At 45.2% G+C, this 19,809-nt stretch overlaps 1 protein-coding gene across 3 annotated transcripts; it reads right to left on the bottom strand.

Moving 5' to 3' along the window:
* Positions 1 to 477: 477 nt before the first annotated feature.
* Positions 478 to 17,234, bottom strand: RNF20 (ring finger protein 20). 3 transcript variants are annotated; one of them, XM_033086545.2, is made up of 20 exons: positions 17,135 to 17,234; positions 15,536 to 15,706; positions 15,244 to 15,411; positions 14,977 to 15,124; positions 14,629 to 14,811; positions 13,254 to 13,372; positions 12,296 to 12,442; positions 12,035 to 12,112; positions 11,600 to 11,719; positions 10,213 to 10,392; positions 9,888 to 10,023; positions 9,100 to 9,221; positions 8,380 to 8,783; positions 7,679 to 7,796; positions 6,202 to 6,351; positions 5,057 to 5,269; positions 3,053 to 3,178; positions 2,019 to 2,159; positions 1,595 to 1,696; positions 478 to 1,387 (listed from the first exon to the last, which is right to left on the bottom strand). In XM_033086545.2, exons 2-20 carry the CDS (start codon positions 15,662 to 15,664, stop codon positions 1,211 to 1,213), a joined length of 2,961 nt encoding a protein of 986 aa, XP_032942436.1. In that variant the 5' UTR covers positions 15,665 to 15,706; positions 17,135 to 17,234; the 3' UTR covers positions 478 to 1,210. The 3 variants fall into 3 exon arrangements, with proteins under 3 accessions (XP_032942436.1, XP_032942435.1, XP_032942437.1); XM_033086544.2 differs by lacking the exon at positions 17,135 to 17,234 and adding an exon at positions 17,029 to 17,094; XM_033086546.2 differs by lacking the exon at positions 17,135 to 17,234 and adding an exon at positions 16,715 to 16,885.
* Positions 17,235 to 19,809: the final 2,575 nt, after the last annotated feature.

The following is a 19,809-nucleotide window of genomic DNA, read 5'->3' as shown; positions in this document are numbered from 1 at the left end:
ATTCCATGCTACAGGGAAGGGACACCCAGGAGACAAACCTCTGACAGCTGCACCTTCCATGCAAATTAAGTTCACAGGGAAAACACTACACCCTAGGAAGAAATGTTTCCAACAACTTCCCATTTTGATTTTAGGAGCAGACTTCAAAAGCAGTCTCCAAGCACACAGAGCACTGAGACCCTACACCACACCACATCCCTGCCAAAATTCCCAGCAGCCATGACAAAATGACTGCAGAAATAATGCAGCATTCTGGTCTTCCTGTTGTGGCAGGAATAAGCAACTGGGGATAGAGCCCAAAAGGGACAAAAGTTGTTCTAGTTGAGCATATTTTGAAAGCACAGGAAGGAAGAAATTAAGTGTCTTTATTGTGGAAATTTAAAGCTTGTGAAAAATATTTCCAGCAACTGAACAAAGGATGAGAGGACAGACAGTATAAGAGGCAAGAGAACCTTGAAAAAAAAGAATCAAGAAAAATAAACCAAACAAGAGCTTTAATAAGAATTTGTGCATAACAACATTAACCTTCGTGGTAAAGTTGCAGCAAGGGATCTGCTGAAAGTCCTTTTCTGAGAAGGACAGTGACAGCAATGCCTCAGCCTAGGGGAAGGTGAGCACATCAACCAGGGCTCATCAGTGGAATGCTATTTTCTAAGGGTCTCCAAGACCTCTCCTTTCTCCTCTTCTGGATATTTAGATGTATTTGTTTGGGGTGGGGAGGATGGCTCCTAGTGCACCAGCCCTCAGGGGTTCTTGCCCTGACTCAGGAAGATACACAAGGAGTTGCTCCACTGAGTCTACAGAGTCAGTCCCTTGGCCTCTATTTAGCCTGCTAATTGGGGAACTATTCCCTCCCAGGAGTAATGCCATCCCTTGATGGGATTTAATTAGCATCCAAAGCAGAGCCCTCCAACAAAGCTTTCACTAATCTCTGCTGCAGCTCAGCTTCCATCCCAAGGCTGAACTTCAGTTGCCTGTTCCCACCTTGGCAGTGTGAAAGAGAGGGATGGGAAACTTCCTCTCAGGCACAAAGAGCACAAAAAAACAGAGGGCAAGACCAAAGGGACAGGGCCAGGAAAGGAAGCAAGATCCAGAGTGCGTTACTCTCAAGACACTGAACGCAGCTCCCAGAGGACGCTGCACTCAGGCGGCAGAAGTTGCCAGGGAGGGAGGGAGGCTGGCTCAGCACAGCAGAGGCTCTGGGAGTGCCTCAGCCGATGTAGATCCTGTGGAAGTCGTTGGCCCCGAAGGCCGCGTTGCACTTGGGGCACTTGCGCTGCCGGGTGTCGTAGCGCGTCTTCACGCACTCGAAGCAGAAGACATGGAAGCACTTGGTGAGCACCGCGTCCTTCTTGCGCATGTTGCAGCAGGGGCACGTCAGGCGGGCCTGCAACACACACACACACACACAGAGCTGTGAGGGGTCCTGCAGCTCAGCTGCTGTGCTCAGAGATGTCTCAAGATGAAGGTCCTTCCATTCCTCAGGATAGTGTGGTTTCTTCAGTGGCAGTGTACACACAAGAGATGTCACATACTAAAAGTGTGGCTACACACCTTCTTGCTAAAGTAAAAAGGGAAGTTGACAGATACTCACCTTGTAATCCTTGATTTCCTCCATCAGGATCTCATCACAGTTGGGAACCATGTCAGGCTTCTTTGTGGTCTCCAGCTTCCTGCGCAACCTAGAAATATCTTCCTGCATAAAAACAGGAGACCAAGTGAAGGAGCAGTACATTCTCTGTCAGCTTCTTCAGGGACCAAAGACAACATGCACCTGGCTAAGTCATGCCACCCAGTTTCATCCCCTATAATCGAAGAGATAACATGATCACCTGATGCCACAAGTACTGTCAGTTATCAGTGGAAAATCTGAAAGAGCCAAGACCTGATGAAACCAAAATCAAAGTGAAACTGGACACCAAGAGCAGTTTAACTGAAATCTTCTGCAAGCTCAGTGTACAAGGAGAAGCACACTAAAGCATACAGATCTTGAAGGATTCTGCATAGGATATATATACCTCAGCCCTTTTGAAGTTGAACATCTCTTTCTCTCTAGTTACTCTGTTCTCCACAATCTCCTCTTGAAAATCATGTAATTTCTTCTGAGCCAGCTCTAGCTGGGCCTTCAGATCATCTGCAAGCTGGGCTGCATCCATGGCCTGAGAAAGAAAACCAGTATATAAAGACCAAACAAAGAATAACAGCTCTGGTGATTTCTAGTCTCTTTTTATTACCTTATTATCAACAAGTTCTAATCATTTAGCTTCAAGATTCCTTTAGGCAGAGCCAAACCTTGGCACACTACAAAGCACATCACTTGGAAAAAAACTAAGGAACATCCACTTTTCTTCATAACATATTTTTAGCCTTACAGCTTCCACATTTTCTCTATTGAATTGTTTAGAGGCAGTTCTATAGCCAAGCTAGACAGAACTGCAAGATACCTATTTCTTAAAATCTTCTCTCTTCACCAGTTCTCTTGTAACTTCATAACCAAATGCCCTTAATACCACGAATTGTTGTATTAAGCACAGGTGACAGTGCTGAATTCTCCCCAGCTCATCTTCAGTGATATCCCTGCTTTCCTTTCTACCTGTTTTAATGTAATTTCTGCATTCCTACTAAAACTTAAAAACAAAGGCAGCATTAGATACAAGATTTAGTTTTATTTTACTGGTAACACACGTATTTTACTGATCTCAGGCATTTGTTAGAAGTGCTCACATTCCCCAGCTGTACTTTACTTTTGCTTATCATCCCAACTTTCCTGCAAAAGCTTTGACCTCAGTTAACTTCATCTTGCTGCTGTCTCTTTCTTCACCCTAAGTTTCACAGAAATATGTATGGCCTGCTTCTCCCCATCAAAAGAAAACATCACTCTCTAGTACTTTAATCATAACTCTTTCCAGTACTCCTCACCCTTCTGATATACTCATCCAAAACCAGGGAATACCAGGTTCTGTAATGCCAGTGAGAGCTCAGAGCTTTCTATGCCTCCCACAAGGCAGCAGCTCCACCTCGCAACCCAAAAGGAAATGAAGGCATCACCCACCTTGCGTTTGTTCATTTCCAGGGCCTGTGTTCGCAGACCCAACTCCTTCTCTCCTGTTCCAATACTGCTCTGCAGTAGGTGTTCCTTCTCCTCCAGCTTACGTACAACCTGCAGCTGGGCATCCACCTTGGAAAGGGAGACAGGAGGTGCAGAAGGAATGAATGTATGGTCTGTGGGTCTTCAGAGCTGTCATTCAAGCTGCAGAGTAAAACTATCCTGTTTTCCCATCACCAGGAAGCACACCTCCAGTTTGCCTTTTTCTCCCTGAACAGCTGTGCTTGTATCCAGAGAGCCATACTCAGATCTCTCTGGGCAACACTGTAAAATTTAAGTCAAATATTTGCAATAAAGATGTCCTAATTCTTGGACAGTGGCTTAAAGACTTCCTGCAAGGGAGTGAACAGTTCCATAGTGGTTCCAAGGATGACAGGATACAAAGTCATAGAATGGCCTGGATTGAAAGGAATCTTAAAAATCATCAACTCCTAGCCTCCCTGGGATAACTTTCACTAGGGTACATTTGTCAAAGCCCCATCAAAGCCTGGCCTTGAACACTTCCAGGGATGGGGCATCCACAACTTTTTTCAGCAACCTCTAAGAGTGCCCCACCACCTCCTAACATCTAATCTAAACTTGCCCTCTTTCACTTTAAAACCACTGCCTCTTGTCCTGTCACTATATGCTCATATAAGAAGTTCCTCCTTCTTCTAAGCCCCCTTCAGGTACTGGAAGGCTGCAATGACGTCTCCCCAGAGTCTTCTCTTCTCCGTGTTAAACAACGCCAGCTCTCTCAGCCTGTTCTTGTAGGAGAGATGCTCATTTTTTCTCATCATCTTTATAGGCTCCTCTGTACTCCCTCCAACAGGTCCATGTGTCTTTTGTGTGCTGAGGAACCCAGAGCTGGACGCAGCACTGCAGCTGGGGTCTCAGGAGGGCAGAGTAGAGGAGAACCCCCTCCCTTGCCTGCTGCCCCCACTGCTTTGGATGCAGCCCAGGATGCAGTTGGCTTTCTGGACTCCCAGCATGCACTGCTGGGTCGCATCCAGCCTCTAATCTGCCAGAATCCACAAGTCTTTCCCTGTTCCAGTGTTCTCAGTGACCCCTTCTCCCAGTCTGTGCCCACATCTGAGGCAGTTCAGACTGAACCATGGTTTCTAACTCCTACTGCTTGTTACCAAGGTATACAGGTATAGGTAGAATATACAGGTAGAAGCACCATTCCAACAAGACAAGGACTTCCCGCTTTTCCTCATTAGTCTGCTCTCCATAGCAGTGAACCCATAGGACATTTTAATGATCATACAGCAGTCTCAGTTTCTTGCAAAGACAGGCCCCTTTGAAGCCTGATGCATTCCTACACTGGTGAGAGAAACATTCTGTTCTGGACTGATTTTGGTGAGGATAGTTAATTCTCATCAGAGCAGCTCACATGCTGCTATGTTTTGCATTTTGGAACAAAACACTGTCAATAATACAGCACTGTTTCAGCTGTTGATGAGCAGTGCTCACACAGTGCCAAGACCTTCTGTGTCTCATGCTGCCCACCAGCACATAGGCTTAGGGTGCCCAAGAAGGTAGGATGTCACACTGCCAGGACAGTTGATCCAGCTGGTCCAAGGGGTGTTCCATGCCCTACAGTGCTGTGCTCAGCAATAACAGCTGGTGGAAAGGAGGAAGTGGGAGGATTTTCAGAGCTGCAGCATTTATTAAATAACAATAAGGCATGATGAAGCCCTGCCTTCCTGGAGATGACCAAACTCCTGCCTGCCCCAAGAAGTAATGAATTAATAAATTTATTGTTTTGCTTGTATGGACATCTGTGCTTTAACTGTTAGACTGCCTTTATTTCATTTCATCTGTTTTCTCACTTTGTCCATTCTGATTCTTTCCCCTTCCCCAGTGGGGCAGCGAGCAAACAGTTGTGCGCAGCTGCCTAAAACAGATAACCCACAACACCTCCACCTTCCCCACCAGCTCTTGTCCTCTCTCCTTTTACCATACTACCTGTGTTTTCAGTGTCAAAACTTGGTCTGCCAGCTCCTCCTTTTCCTCTTTCAGCAGCTTATGGATCTGGTTGGACTTGATACGTTCTGACATCAGCTTGAAGTTGGCATCATCCTTCTCCCGCAGCTGCTGCATCAGGCGGATGTTCTGCTCTTGCATGTCTTCAAAGGCTTGGCCTGTGACATCCATTTCTGAAAGCAGGGCCTCTTCCTCCTGCAAAAGAATCACAAGCTCTGGCCAAAATGTCCCCTGGACCTTCCACAGTGAGTCTGAACATTTTATTCAGAGACACCAAACCTAATGAAGATGGAAGAAGATTCTTGGCATCAGGGAACAGTATCATCCCAACAGAAAAACGTATTCCCTACAAATCTACACCACAGCAGATACTCTGAATTTGAAGGTGAAGAGAAAAGATGGGTCGCCTATCTCTTGTCTGGCAGTATCAGCTTTGACACAGCCATTGCCAGAGCTGGGGCACAAACCAACTCCCAATTCCCAAGAGCTGAACAGCTGCCAGATACACCAAGCCAAAAATTCTACATGTGGACAGTTTTCCAGCTTCCAACTAACAGGTGGCCAAACTCCTTAAACTCACTTTGGCGACTTCAGCATTGACAAGGTAGAGCAGCTCTATTCTACAATAACAAGAATCCAAATTCTAAAAACGTACATGTCAATTCAATGGCTTGCCTCCACCTTGCTGAGGTGGTCCTGCTCTCTCTCACTGGATTGAGACTTTTTTTGACAGAAGGTATGTACCAATTCCATGCAAACATATTCACTAGATGAACTGAGGAGTTAACTCTTAAAAAGAAATTGTAATCTCTTCCCCTAATGGCTGAATAAAGCCATTTCTCCTCTGTGTGCTTCAACAAGGCCACATATTTAATTGTTTATTTAATGTTTAATTGTTATTAAACATTTCCCACTATGGACTGCCTGTGGTACCCTGAAGCTGGGGATGGAGGAGGTTATTTTGTTGGTGGTTCTTTTGCTTGTGTTCTTTCCTTTTGGTGAACAAGGATCAAACTCCTGTCTCTGGCCCATACAGAGATAAATTCCTTCTCCCTCATAGGACATAACCTGAAAGCAGCTCCTTCACAGTTCTCTAGCCAAAAGAGAAATCATCAGAAACTTCTCACCTGCTTAGCCATGGCAAGTTTCTTCTGTAAATATTCAATCTGTTCCTCAACTGCTCTGATCTTGCGTAGGGCATCCTCATCAGCCATCTTTTTACTCTCCTTCTTTTCCTTGTCTTCCAATTCTTTCACCCTCTGCCTCAGTTCTTCAAGCTACAAGAACCAACCAGAAAAGACACTTAACAGAAGGATGTGCCTTGAGCATTGTTAAGAGCCTGTTTTCTCAAAAATTCTCTGAAACATTTGAGATTGCCCTCAAAGTTATGACAAAAAACTCCCATGTCACTTTGAGAGAGTATTACAGGCACATGTACCATTGAGACGGGCTGTAAGCCCAAGATCTTGACTTCCACACCTTTGAAAATTTCACAGTTATCTTTTATCAGAATAGGAACATCAGTCTCTTGCAATTGTACATGTATGGGTATGTGGACAGAGAGCATCTGCTGCTTTAAGGGTATCTGGTCAAGTACCTTTTTCCATACAAGGACGACATAACAGGAAAAGGAAGAGATAAGATAAAACATACAAAGACACAAACTTGGCGGATAAGTTATAAGAGAGGCAGTGATGAGAATGAAACACTAATTGATGAGAGCTCATGAGAGTATGAAAATGTTTATTTTCATTATTTTCATTAAGGTTATCTGTGTGGGAGAAGGAGAAAACCCAAATCAAAATATACACAGACACAAACCTAACATAGCAAGTACAGAGACAAAGACAGGAAGCAAAGGAAGCAAACCTCTCCAGTCACAACAGCTGATAGGCTTCCTAGAAACACTTCCAGGAAGATCAGCTTGGCCTTTGTAACTGATGACACTGTAAACTGGGAATGGCTCTGGAACTGTGAGAGCTCCTGAGCTGTGGGAAGCAAGAGCTGTTCAAATCCAGAAGCAATGTGCAGGCAAATGGACATCAAGGATGAACAAATTGGAGTTTGTTCAGAGAAGGGCATATAAGGAGCCAGGCCCATAGAAAATATGGGCAGTCGGTACATATTTGTGCTGTCTGGCTCAGTCTTGCACAGATCATCACATCCTGTCCTGTCTTATCCTATCTTCTTGTAACTTTTTATTACACATTTTCTTACGTATCCGTGTGTAATCTAACTCTTTACCCCATGTGTTTGTGCTGCACAGAGTAAATACTGCCTATAGGTGAGACCTGCTTGTGAAGAAGAGGTGCTTGGAACCACAGGGGTCCCAAAGCGACAGACATGCTGTTACTTTAAGGGATCTGCAAAAGGGTCTGTGCTTATGAACCTAGAGATTGCTCTATGTGTGTGCCTGCAATAGCAACTAGTCCCTGTTTCTCCCTAGACCATTCCAATCTCTAAGTGACAAAGATGAGAAGACTAATAATCCTGAGAAGACTAATAATCCTCAGTTCTGAGGAGAGAAACAACAGAGTTCTCTGCAGAGTATCTGAAAAGAAGTTTAAGTAACACAGTAAAAAGAAATAAGGAAATTAGAAATACCTCAGCTTTTGCCTTCTTCTCAGCTGCCATCAGCTGCACTTTGTCTCTCTGCTCTTTGGGGGCAGACCGGTACATATCTAGCAACAGTTTCATCTCCTTCTGGCTCTCCTGGGCCTTCCTGGACAAAGGAAGACAGAGAAGGGTGAGAACGCAGCAGCAAAGCCTACTATTACACAGTCAGCACAAGAATGTGGCAATATTCTCTCAATCTCCCAGACGGATATGGAGTAATTGGTGCCTCATCTTATCCTGGTAACATAAAACAGCACCTGAGTACAGGCTGGAAAAGAAACATGTTCAGGCACATGGGTTGAAAAGCAAAAAGTGAGGTGGACAGGAAATATGCATCCTAATAATAAGCTACAAACTATCCAACACTGCTTTGGGAACCATCCTGGAGTGGGAACACTGCTGTGTCCTCTATTAATAACCTGCTGCTGTGAACTTTTATGCTATTGTTAAGATAGCAACAAATCAACATTACCTGACCCACACCATGAAGTATCTGGTTTAGTAATTCATGCTTTAGGTTATTGTAGGAAAAACACTCCTACACTGGCCATATCACAATCAGATACAGAGGCTGTCAAGAAACTCTCTTGGCTCAAAACTTCAATGATGCTGATCCCATGAAAGCAAGAACATGTGAACACCCCAGGCTTGGGCACTGTTCCCACAGGAAAGTGAGAAACAACTCTTACTTGAGCTCAGCCTTCAGCTGCTTGATCACTTCAGCCTCCTTCTTTCTTCCATCTTCATGCTTCCCTTTCTCCTTTTCTTTGGACTCTCTCTCCTTCTCAGATTCCTTCTGCTTCTGCTTTTCCCGCTCTCGCTCCTTTTCCTTCTCTTTCTCTTTTTCTCGTTCTCTTTCTTTCTCCTTCTCCTTTTCCTTCTCTCGTTCCCTCTCCCTTTCCCGTCTCTCCCGCTCCCGTTCCTCTTCATCTCGCCTAGCCTTCATTTCATTAACATCTTCAGAAGCAGCCTTGGGAACAGACACTTGGGCAGAAGGATCCTCAGGCTCCTGCTTGATCTCTGCAGGTTCCTCCTTTGTGTCTTCAGTGCTGGACTGGGACTGGAGGAGAGCACTGCCACTGCGAGAACGTATCTGGTGTGGGACAGCAAGAGAGACGAGCAAGAAAACAAATGCTTAAGTTCTTAACCAGAAGTCCTCCTTACCTCCTTCTCCCATGTCTTCCCAGATCCATGCTCCCATGCCCCCATGTCCCCTTTTCATAGAGCACTACACAGCCACAAAGAAAAAGCATTCATTTGGTCAAAGTAAGCAGTAGAGTGCAGAGCTGCACTGAAAATTTCCCTGCATCCTGCACACCACATCAGAAAGGTTGATATTGCTGGCAAGGATGTCATTTCCACTTCTCCTACGCCTTTCCCCTCTTTTCTGACATTGCCTGCTGTATTACCTTGCTCAGGTCAGACTGGGCCTCTCTCAGTTTGCGCTTGTATCTCAACACCTCTCCCTTCAGCTGGTGGTTGTGATTTTGGAGGCTGCTGATGAGGTGACGCATTTCCCGATTAATTGGGCCTGCAAAAACAGAAATACCTGTGACAAACCACACTTCTGTCAACCTTCTTGAGGACTTTCATGGAAATAGAGAACAAGCTGAGTGATAATGACAAAGAACAAAACAAGACTTATCATTCTACCACACAACAGAGCAACACAAAACACTTGCAAAAAAATTGTCGTGCCAGTTTTATATGCAGCCATAAGTCCTTGCAAATTCACAGTCCTAAGTTCCCACTTAATGTTATTTCTATACCAATGATCCTAAGGGAAACGTATCATGTTACAAAAGAAATCTGATTTAAATGCTACTTCAGAAGTAAATTATTTCCTCTGATGAAATGTAAGAATTACTGCTTTGCTATCTACATTATCCATACACATAAGGAGGAAATGAATCCTTTCCCCACAAGTAATGTTCAATAATACAAAACACCCTGCACAAAACAAATTGTTAGCAAAATGTATCTATTATGTAGCATTTAGAAAGAAGTCAGGAAACATGGAACTGGCCTCCCAATAAAACAGGTGAAGAGCTTTGTTTTTTGAGGTGAAGAGACCTGCCAGAACAAGTATTTAACAGTAAGAGAGAATCAACCCAGGTGTTCTAGTGCACTGTAGCCCCTAATTGGTATTGGTGGGTAGGTGGTGGTTGTTTTTAGGCACAGCAGAACACCACCATACCTGCTTGCTCATTGGCAGCAAGTGTTTGTTCAAACTCTATCCTCAACATCTCATATTCTTTGCGGACTTGTGCCAGGGTGTCCTCCAGCTGAATCACCTCAGTGCGTAGCTTCTTGTGAAGGCTGACCTCATCCCTCTGAGGAACAAAAAGGAAACAGAACTTGGTGCTTTGAACCTGGAGTATCTCTCACTTAATCAAGAAGAGGTACCACAACAGCCTGAATTATTGCCAGAAATGTAAATTTTCTGAGCAGAGGCACACAGAACCAGCTGTGATGGTCAGTGGCACAACAGGGTTCCTAGGCTGAGGGAGCAGAGGTGTTACCTCGATCAGCTCCACCTGGCGCTGGTGCGTGGCACGGGTGCCATGGAGCAGTGTGCGGGCCTCATCAAGATGTGCCTTCAGCTGGAGACTCTCGTTGTACAAAACAGAAAACTGGGACTGCATGCAGCGATATTCTGGGGTCTCCTTCACAGCCTCTTCCACTGCTCGTCGCAGCTCAACCTAGTTAGGACACAAGAAAATGCCACAAAAATTATCCCCTTGCTTTTGGTTTCTGCCTCTCAAGACAGGAGAACAGTGAATCAAGCTGACACAAGCAAAGACAAAAATAGAACTTCAGTAGCATTGCTGTGAAGTAGGTCCAAGTGATATGCTTCAGTACCAGTTTTAAAAAGTCTTTGTGTTCTCTGCATGAACAAGGCTGCTCTTCTTGCACAACCACATGACAGAAGTTTTTAACTCCTGGGTCCTGAAATAGTTTATCTGAAAGATATAAGCTTGGAAAACATAATAAATCATAATCACCCAGATCAATAAAGACAGACACATAGAAAAGTATGAGAAAACAGAAAATACACATGCAAGTAGGCATTATGTTAGCCTTCGACCAGTAAAACATAATGACTGACAGAAAGAGAAATGAAAAAAAGCCCAGAGGTACAGAACTGAATTCCCAGAAAAAAGTTAGCAAATGACTGCGACTAGCAGCAGTGAAACAGACATGTCTATACATGCATTCAGCTTAAAGGGAATTAGGTAGAAAAAAAATGTTGTAAGCCAAAGACCATTTCTCTCTAAACAAACTCCTCTGGATAAACAGAGGTGCCTCAAGACAGTTCCCAGCATCAGATCTCTGGATTTAGGTTCTCAAGACTGACATTTCTTATAACTGGCATTGACCACTAAGATGACAACTGCATTATTCTCTGCACTGTATGCTCATCTACCTCAGAGTCACAGCTTCTTGTGTTACCACCTTTAAAACATCACAAACTCATAGGTTGTTTCCCATCTATCCATTCCCACACTGGGAAAGATTAAATTCATTGACTCTTCCAAGAGCCTCTCTCTTCACACAAGTTCCCTGATTGTTTCTGTTCTCTGGCTCCATTTGCACAGGGCAAGAGGAAGGTGGAAGAGGGATCACTGCTTGTAAAGAGGTGAAAAGTTTTTACCAGACACGAACGAAAGGGACACGGGCAGGAAACCATTACAATTTCCAGCGGTGGCCACACGGTGTCACCAACGCACTTAACTGCAAGTGGAGCCACAGGCTAGCTGAATTGTCCCTGCAGCAAAGCGTAACACAGCTCCAGAGCAGGCTCAGAACAGACACTGCTAATGAGGTTTTGTGCAGACACAGCGCTGCAAAGCTGAGGGAAGCCATCATACAGAACACTTCATCCTCACATAGCTACAGATGTCTCACCTTGAGCTTCTCATTCTGTGTTGTTACTTCCTCAAGATCCTGATGTAGTTCCTCCAATTCATTAAGGCGATTCCCAGCAAGTTCTTTATTCTCTTCCAGCTCTGCATTCATCTCCTCAAACTGTTGGGATAAACTGCTTGTAAATCCTACTGTTAACGTGTCTCCTGAGAGTGCTAATGAACTATCTGTTCATGCAGTAACAGCAAGTACAGACTGAGCAGTCAGGTAACTTCACTGAGACAGTCTAATTCCACCAGGTGTTTTTTAAGTAGGAAACTTGCATACAGACAAAATGGCTTTTCCAGAGTCACCCAGATTTATTGCACAGGAACTAAAAATTACGTAAAGTAACTATCTAAATTCTGTTCAAATTGTGGCCCTTGCTCTCCTTGACTTTATTCTTCTCCTTGCTCACAGCCAAGCTCCTGACCTTACCTTGCGGGCATTAATGGTAATTGTTCCTCCATAGAGGCTGCTACCAGCTCCATACACCTTGTAGCCTTTGGAATTTACCTGCAAAAAAATGCAAGAGACTTCCTCAAGACCCAGTGAAACACTGGCAAGATTGATGCAGCAGATCCAAGACCCACTGCAGTTCTCAGCTCTCGCAGTCCCAGAGAGTCCCAGAGGATGTCCCACCCCCATCCAACACTATCCTCACTCCCCAGGTGTCCTGGCCAGCAGGGCAGCACTTACTCGCTCCAGGACGTCGGCCAGGTGCCGGTTTAGCCTCTGCTCCCTCTTGCGGATCTTGTCAATGTCCCACTGAAGGTCATCAATCATGGTCTCCAGGACAGACACCCGAGATTCTGCTGTCTCCACCCTCTCTTGCAGCCTGGAGAACTGCAACCAAAGGAGTGCTTCAGCCAGCATGTTACATTCCTGAGGCTGCTCAGGAGTCATTTTTCTCTAACTCATCACGTGCTTTTCATCTTTTGCTGTGATGACAGACTACTCCATGAACTGTCCTGAATTTTACACGGGCCAAATCCCAAGACAGCAACAAATATAAGACAAAACTGAAAACGGAGAAAGAGTGGGAAGTTGGTAATATCTGGCAGAATAGAGGCAGCCACCTCAGCTTATTCAAAGGCTTTTTTGATTTTAATCTTTCCAATCCCTGTGTCCATCTGCTCTAGAGACCACTTAAGTGCTCAGAGGTCTAACAATGAGCAAGACCAGCATTAACACAATATTTAAATGAACTGAAATCTCTCAAACAAATGCTGTTAATAATGTGAATCCTTTAACAACTGGGATCATCTTGTAACTGATATCATTCCACTGTCAAATGACTTTACAGAAACTAAGGCATTCAGAATGACAGGGATGTCATCTCCACCATCCCAGGTCTACACAGCCACCTCAGCATCACCTGCCCCCAGTTTTTCTGCTCTTCCCTTTTCTTTAGAAGTTAAATCCATTCAACTCACTGACTTGCTTATATCCTTTTCTTTAGTGATATAACAAGCAAATCAATCTGACTAATATAGAAAATCTATGTACAGCTCTCCACAACAACCCTTTTTGTAACTTTCAAACCATGTTGCTCATGTGCCTCTCCAAGGAAATAAGTTGCTTTCCAAACTATGGTAACCACAAATTATGTTAAGCTTGACCCCAAAGCAGATTTCTTTCTCCCTCCTTTTTATACCTCCTGAGACATGACTCTGTGCTTCTCCTGAAGAACATCAGCCAGTTCCTGCAGCCGTCCATTCTCATGTGACAGGTAGGAATTCAGTTCCACTACTGTTTCTTCCATCAGTGAAATATCTGGAAAGTGCACAAAGAAAAGGAAATTAAGGGAAATCAAAGAACACTGGTTTTAATTCCTGAACAGCAAAGAGAAAAAAGAAAACAAAAGGAAACCTGAAATTAACTTCCATTTACTGTACCACTTCAGTTTACTGTACAGGTGCTTGCTGAGGGCCTGGTCTTCATCCACATAGAGCTTTGAGTTGCACTTGATAAGCAAAAGGCTCTGCAGTTTAACAGCGCTGCACATTTCTGACCCAAGAGCCATACCCTCACACCAGGGATGTGTCAGCTGTGCCAGTACCAGCAACCCAGAACATGCCCTTGGAACCCAGGGACACCTGAATGCCACCAAAATTCAAGCATAAACCTCATGCAACAGGTGGCCTGGGATGACACACCAGGCCAACACACCATGACACCCTGTGACAACCACAGCACCTGGGTGACAGGTGAAACTATAGTGTCTGAGGGCAGGCTCAGATGGCACCAATGTCAAAGCTACTACAGTTTATGACTGCTAGCCAAGGACAGCAACACTTCCCTACACCATTGCCAGACTTGGTCAGAGCACACAGAAGGTACACCAAGTATAAGCTGATATTCCACCCAAGGTTTCATTCAAAAGATTAAAAATTCTAACCTTAAGCTAATTAAGTTTTTTGAGCAGTCATCTGAGTGTGAAGTGAATCTGCTACATTATTTTTAGATGCTGGTCATTAGGCTTTCTCGGTCGAACTCTGCTACATTCAAAATGCACAGCTACACTAAGCATATCTTGCCATTAGATGGGTATAATTTTGCTCTCAGAACTCAGTGGAAACTGAGCACGTGGTTATTCCTACACCTTCTACTAAACTGCAACACCAGTTTGCAATGCTGATTTCACTTCTGTACTTGTAAGTGTGAAGTCTTTCATGCGGTGGCTGAGGACAGGAGGCTGATAAGGTTCAACTGTGCTCTCTGATGCGGTGGCTGAGGACAGGAGGCTGATAAGGTTCAACTGTGCTCTCTGACTTCTCAGACACATGAACACAGTACTGGCAGAAAACAAGCTGCTTCTTAGCCCCACATGCTGGGCAGAGCTTTCAGCATTCAAATAGAGAGATAGCACATGGTCCTTTAGTTGGGGTTTGTTTTAAACAAAGCCAAACAAATTCATTTTACAAAATAAATGCACATGAGAAGGACTACACCTTAATATCCACAATGCAGGATCAGGTCTAAGGTGGGGGCAGATAAGCATTCTTGAATACCTGCCCCCTTGGTCATACCTCCACTATTCAGCTTGTGAGACAACATGTCCACCTTCTCCTGCAGCTTGTCATACATTGTCACAATCTGGGCAACAGCCCGGCGAGAGGACTCTACACGTTCCTGCAGCTGAGACTCTATCTCCTCACTGGTACTGCTGGCTAGAGTGGCCAGGAAGGAGAATGCTGGCTCCAGTCCTTCCCCTGGGAACATAAAGAAGTGAAAAAAAGTGAACGTGTTCTACAAGACAGCATATCACTGATCCTTACAATCACAAAAAACAGTCTCTGTCAGCTTTTAGAAATGGACATCAGCATTGTCCACAGCTGAAATCCATCTTTCCCACTGTCCCCAGACAGGTGCCTCACCTCGTTCCCTCTCATCTTTGCGTTCCTGATTACTGTCAGAGTCTGGTTCAGGTTCTGGCACCACCAGTGCTTTTCTTTCAGACAAAAGGTCTCCAAGTCCTTGGTCCAGGTCAAAGCGTTTAAGGAAGATACGGATATTTTCATCAAACTGAATGATGGGACAGGCAAGGCAAGACAAGATAAAGAATAGATGTGAACAAGAGGAGTGCAGTTGTACAGGAAAGACAAGAAAACAGTATATATGAAGTAACAAAAGCTGTTACCAACCTGATTCCAGTATCGGTTGATGATCAGCAGAGAAGCATCATCGGTGGCCTGCCGACGCTCCAGCTTCTCAATGTGCTCCCGCAGTTCATCTTCAATAGCCTGGCGCTGGTCCAGCATCTCTGCCAGCTTCCGGTTCTTGGTCTGCAGGGTCCGGATATCCAGCTCCTCCTGGGCACAGCACATGGGACACAGGCCAGGTCACAGAAGGGCTCATACTGACCCCAGGGACATTTTTGCCTCCAAATGAAAAAAAGCCCGAAAGGTGGAGACAGGGTATGCAAGGAAAACATACCGTTGAAGAAACACCACCAAGTTTAATGGTCTCCACAGTGGTGCCCGAATCTTCAACCCCTGCCTTCTTCTCCGGAGGTGCAGAAGGCCCAGGCTCTCCAGCTGTCCGTTTATTGCCAATTCCAGACATGGTGGCCAATGTGTACAGACTCCCACCTTCTCCAAGTTCTTCCTGAACATTAAATAACATTATTTAAAAAAACACCAAATACACATCCATGTGCCAAATTTGATTTGAGGTTCTTAACAAGATGCCCAAAACAGAGCACGTCATGGAACTCAAAAGGCTTTGAAAAATATTTGTTGGAAGAAATGGATTTTATTCCTTGACAGAGAACAGCTGATCTGCTCTGCTAACGAACAAAGTAAGTTTCACTTACTCACTCTGTATTTGCTTAAAAAAAGGATGGATTTCTGATGACAAGCCCCATAGACTGAAACTCGAACTAGATCTTCTCTTCTGACTTACTACCATTTTACAACTAAATCCAAAACTTTTATTAGATCTGCAACCACCAGATGTTCCTGTTACAGTACAGAAAATACACTACATACATATAAACCTGTATTTATGTACAGACACAGAACAACAAAAATTAAAGCCCTGGGCAGATTTAAAAGCTGCTATTTTAGTTTATACTGCCCAGCAGGAACTCTAGTCAAACAGTGTTTCATCCACAAGCCTAATGGGGATTTTTTCATGGCTTCAGGTCAGGTTCAGCAAGAATATTAAGCCTGTAAAAAAAAGGGGGAAACTGCCAACCCTCTGCTCTGCCTGGCCCTAGCATGGCATGGCTGGGGTGCTGTGTTCAGTTCTGAACTCCTCAGCACAAACACAAGGTTCTGCTGGAGAGGGTCCAGTGACAGCCACTACGATGACGAGGGCCCTGAAGCATCTCTCTTACAAGCAGAGACTGTGACATCTGGGCTGCTTAGTCTGGAGAAGACTTAGGATCTCACTAATACAAACAAATATCTCCATGGTGAGTGCCAAGAGGGTGGTCTAGACTGTCTTCAGTGCTACCCAGCAACAGGATAAGGAGCAGTAGCCATCAACTAAAATACAAGGAGTTCACTTCAACATGAGGAAGAACTACTTTCTATTGAGGATGGCAGAGCACTGGAACAGCGGCCTACGGATGTGGTCGACTCTCCCCCTCTGGAAACATCCCAAACCTACCTGGACGTGTTCCTAGGTCACCTGCTCCAGCTGACTCTGCTTTGGCAGGAGGGTTGCACTGGGGGATCTCAATCCGAAGGATTCTGTGATTCAGTTTCACACACACACACACCAGCCGCTCCCACACCTCCTCCGCTCTCCCACATCCCGCGGGGTCCTGCCCCTGCCCCCAGCATCTTCCACAGCGCCAGCCGGACACGCCGCGGGCCCGTTCCTCCCTAGGCGACTGTGCGCTGCCTCCAGCCCCCAGCAACCCCCCAGCCCCCTTCCTCCGCACGGCCACCTCCCGGCTCTCCCCGACCGGCCCTACAGACCTGCCGCAGCAGCCCCAGCGCCACCGCAGCCTCCGCCGCGTCCCGGCCCGCCCCGCTGGCAATGGCCGCCGCCGCCCGCCCCTTCCGGCCGCCATTTCGCCCTCACCCGTCATGGAGGCGCCGCTTTGCCCTCGCCCGACATGGCGGCGCTGCCGCGGCACCAGACGCTGGGGCCGCACTCGCACCAGAGATGGCGGCGTGGGCGGAGCCGCCCCCGCCCACACGCGGCCGCGGCGGAGCGGCCGCCTTCCTGCCCGCCCCTGGGGCCGTGTCCCGGCGAGGCGTGGGGGAAGGGCGGCGAAGCTGCTGAATGCGGGCAAAACGTTCTGGGCAGCCGTGGTGTGGCGGGAGGGCTGGGCCGTGATTGTCCGCCTGGATTTGCTGCTGGATGAGCCATACCCTCGCTCTCCTCCGGTAGCGAGAATGTTCTGCTTTCCTCAGTGTTGTTTGTAGACTAACTGTGTGAATGGTTGTGCGGAGACAATACAGCAGATGAGGGAAAAAAAATACAAGAAAAAAAATCTGAGCGGTAAGGAGAGAAAGAGGGGTATTAATAGTACTTGTATTAATACCTGAGGTACTTTTATGGAAAAGAGAGCCAAGCAATCCAATGCCATTGCACAGCAAGTGCAGAGAAACTCTTGCAGCAATTTGCAATTAGAATCTGCCAGGAGTGTGACAAGTAGGGCTGTGTTTTTTCCTGAACTTCGCGGGTTCAGCCAGTGCTTCACTTGCAATTGCTACAGAAGAGAGTTGAGCACGGTACAAAATCACAGTTGGTTAACAATTTGAGTAACTGAAGCAGTGTTTTTTGGAAAGGATGTGCACTTGTTTTTAGCATAAGCAGAGGGGAGACTGATATGAAGCAAACTATCAAAGACCTAGAGATGAACTGAATAAAAATAAGGAACAGACTAGAAAGGAGACAATTTTGAGTTTGCAAGTGTTGGTGCCCTCGGGCTGTGGCTGCAAAAAGACATTTATGTGGACTTAAATGGACTGAATCGCCTTCTGTAAACAAGAAATGCACAGCCTTAAGACCAGTATTGTGCTAAGCATCACCCGTTATCTGTTCCAAACCTCTATTCCAAATCAAAAGGACCTACAAAACCTCAATATTGTCTCTCTGTCAAGCTTTAAGAGTTGTAGCATCCATCAATTGGCTCTGAAATCTGAACACATGGATGTGAGATACCTCCTCTTTGGTAAGGTAGGAGGTGGAGACACAGCACTGTGAACTATTCACATATTACCCAAATGTGTCTGCAGATTCACAGGTAAATTTAGGGCTTTGGCACATCCAGTGAAGTACCTAAAGTGATCTTTGATTCAGCAGAACTGGATGCTGCTTCGAAGAGGAAAGACCTTTTGGGAGATGGTGTGAGAGATGATCTCTGTCACACCTGTTGGTGAACCTGAGATTGTGGTGAGCAGATGCTCTGCCCTGAAGGGCAGAGGGAAATCCTGTCTTTTGCGAGAACATTTGTGTGCCTGGAGTCTGCTAAGTAAATAGCAGAGCACAGATTCATCCCAAAGGTGGGAACAGAAGAGCTGTGGACAATCAGGTCCAAGTACTGCCAGTAACAGATAAAGAAAGGGATTGCATGTTGCACACTCGAGGAAAGAGGTTGGACAAATGGACACAAAAAGCAGCCAGCCTAAGATAATAAGATGGAAAAGTGACATCTCCAGGCAGTGACTGGGCAAAGCAAAAGATAGTACCCAAAACACTCACAGCAGACTAACTGCCCTAAAGGAGAAAACCAGATTCCAAATTCAATGGAGCAAAGCCCTGTCCATTAATATTGCTGTGGTAAAGGTGCATTTTTGTGTCAGCACACAAATCAGCCTTTCATTTCCTAGGTTCTTAACTGCAACCACAGGAATTACTTTGTGATAACACAGTGCCAGGGCACCACAGGAGAGAAGGCATGAAACACAGCCCTCAGTGTGTCCCGTGACAGCTGGCACATCTGTTCAGTGTCTACTCGATCAGATCATAGAGGTGAAGTAAAGCAAGGAAAACTCTCAGAGAGAAAAAAAAAAAGGGGAAAAATAGAAATTCATGTTAGTGGAACATACTTCCAAATAAAATACCAGATCTGTTGTTGCATGTGTGTACAGATCTTTGACTGAGCAAATGTAGCTCTCTTCCTAAAAACAATTACAATAGATAAATAAATATGATGAGGGGCTTGTACTGAGCTTCCCGACCCCCATAATTTCCTCATACACTGGCTTCAGGCAGGGTGATTCTATCTTGCTCTGCTGTTTTGATCAATGGTGCTTTGAAGTAAAAATAGAAACACCAGTGTCTTAAATAGCTGATTTGTGTAAGAGGCACTTTCATGTTACCAAAGTGTAATAAGCAGTAAGATTAATTTTACAAGCTGACCTTTGAAGCACAAAGCTTCAGTCCTTACTCAGAATTTTGTCCTTTAGGTTTGTTCTGGTGTCCCCTCCTTGTGGCATGACTTTATCCTTACCTCATTGTAGCTAAGGATGTGCTGTAAAAATAGGATAATTTTGAGTTTTTCTCTCAAATATTGTGTATTAGCCTACGTAGTTGCTGCAGGCATGAAATGGAATGAAAGGTGATACTGCAGAGTACACATTAATTAGAGACAAGTGTGAAACTGTATTTGATAAGATCAAGTACTTTACCTAAAGATATTCACCCAGTGCAGTGTACATCAGATCACACAAAAAATGTATCACTCCACAGCATCCTTGATCTAGCCAACAATTGTTTATGTTATTTAGGATATTCGTCTTGACCGA

This window comes from Catharus ustulatus (assembly GCF_009819885.2).
Source record: "Catharus ustulatus isolate bCatUst1 chromosome Z unlocalized genomic scaffold, bCatUst1.pri.v2 scaffold_29_arrow_ctg1, whole genome shotgun sequence".
Lineage (NCBI taxonomy): Eukaryota > Metazoa > Chordata > Aves > Passeriformes > Turdidae > Catharus > Catharus ustulatus.
This window is presented reverse-complemented; position numbering and strand designations above follow the sequence as displayed.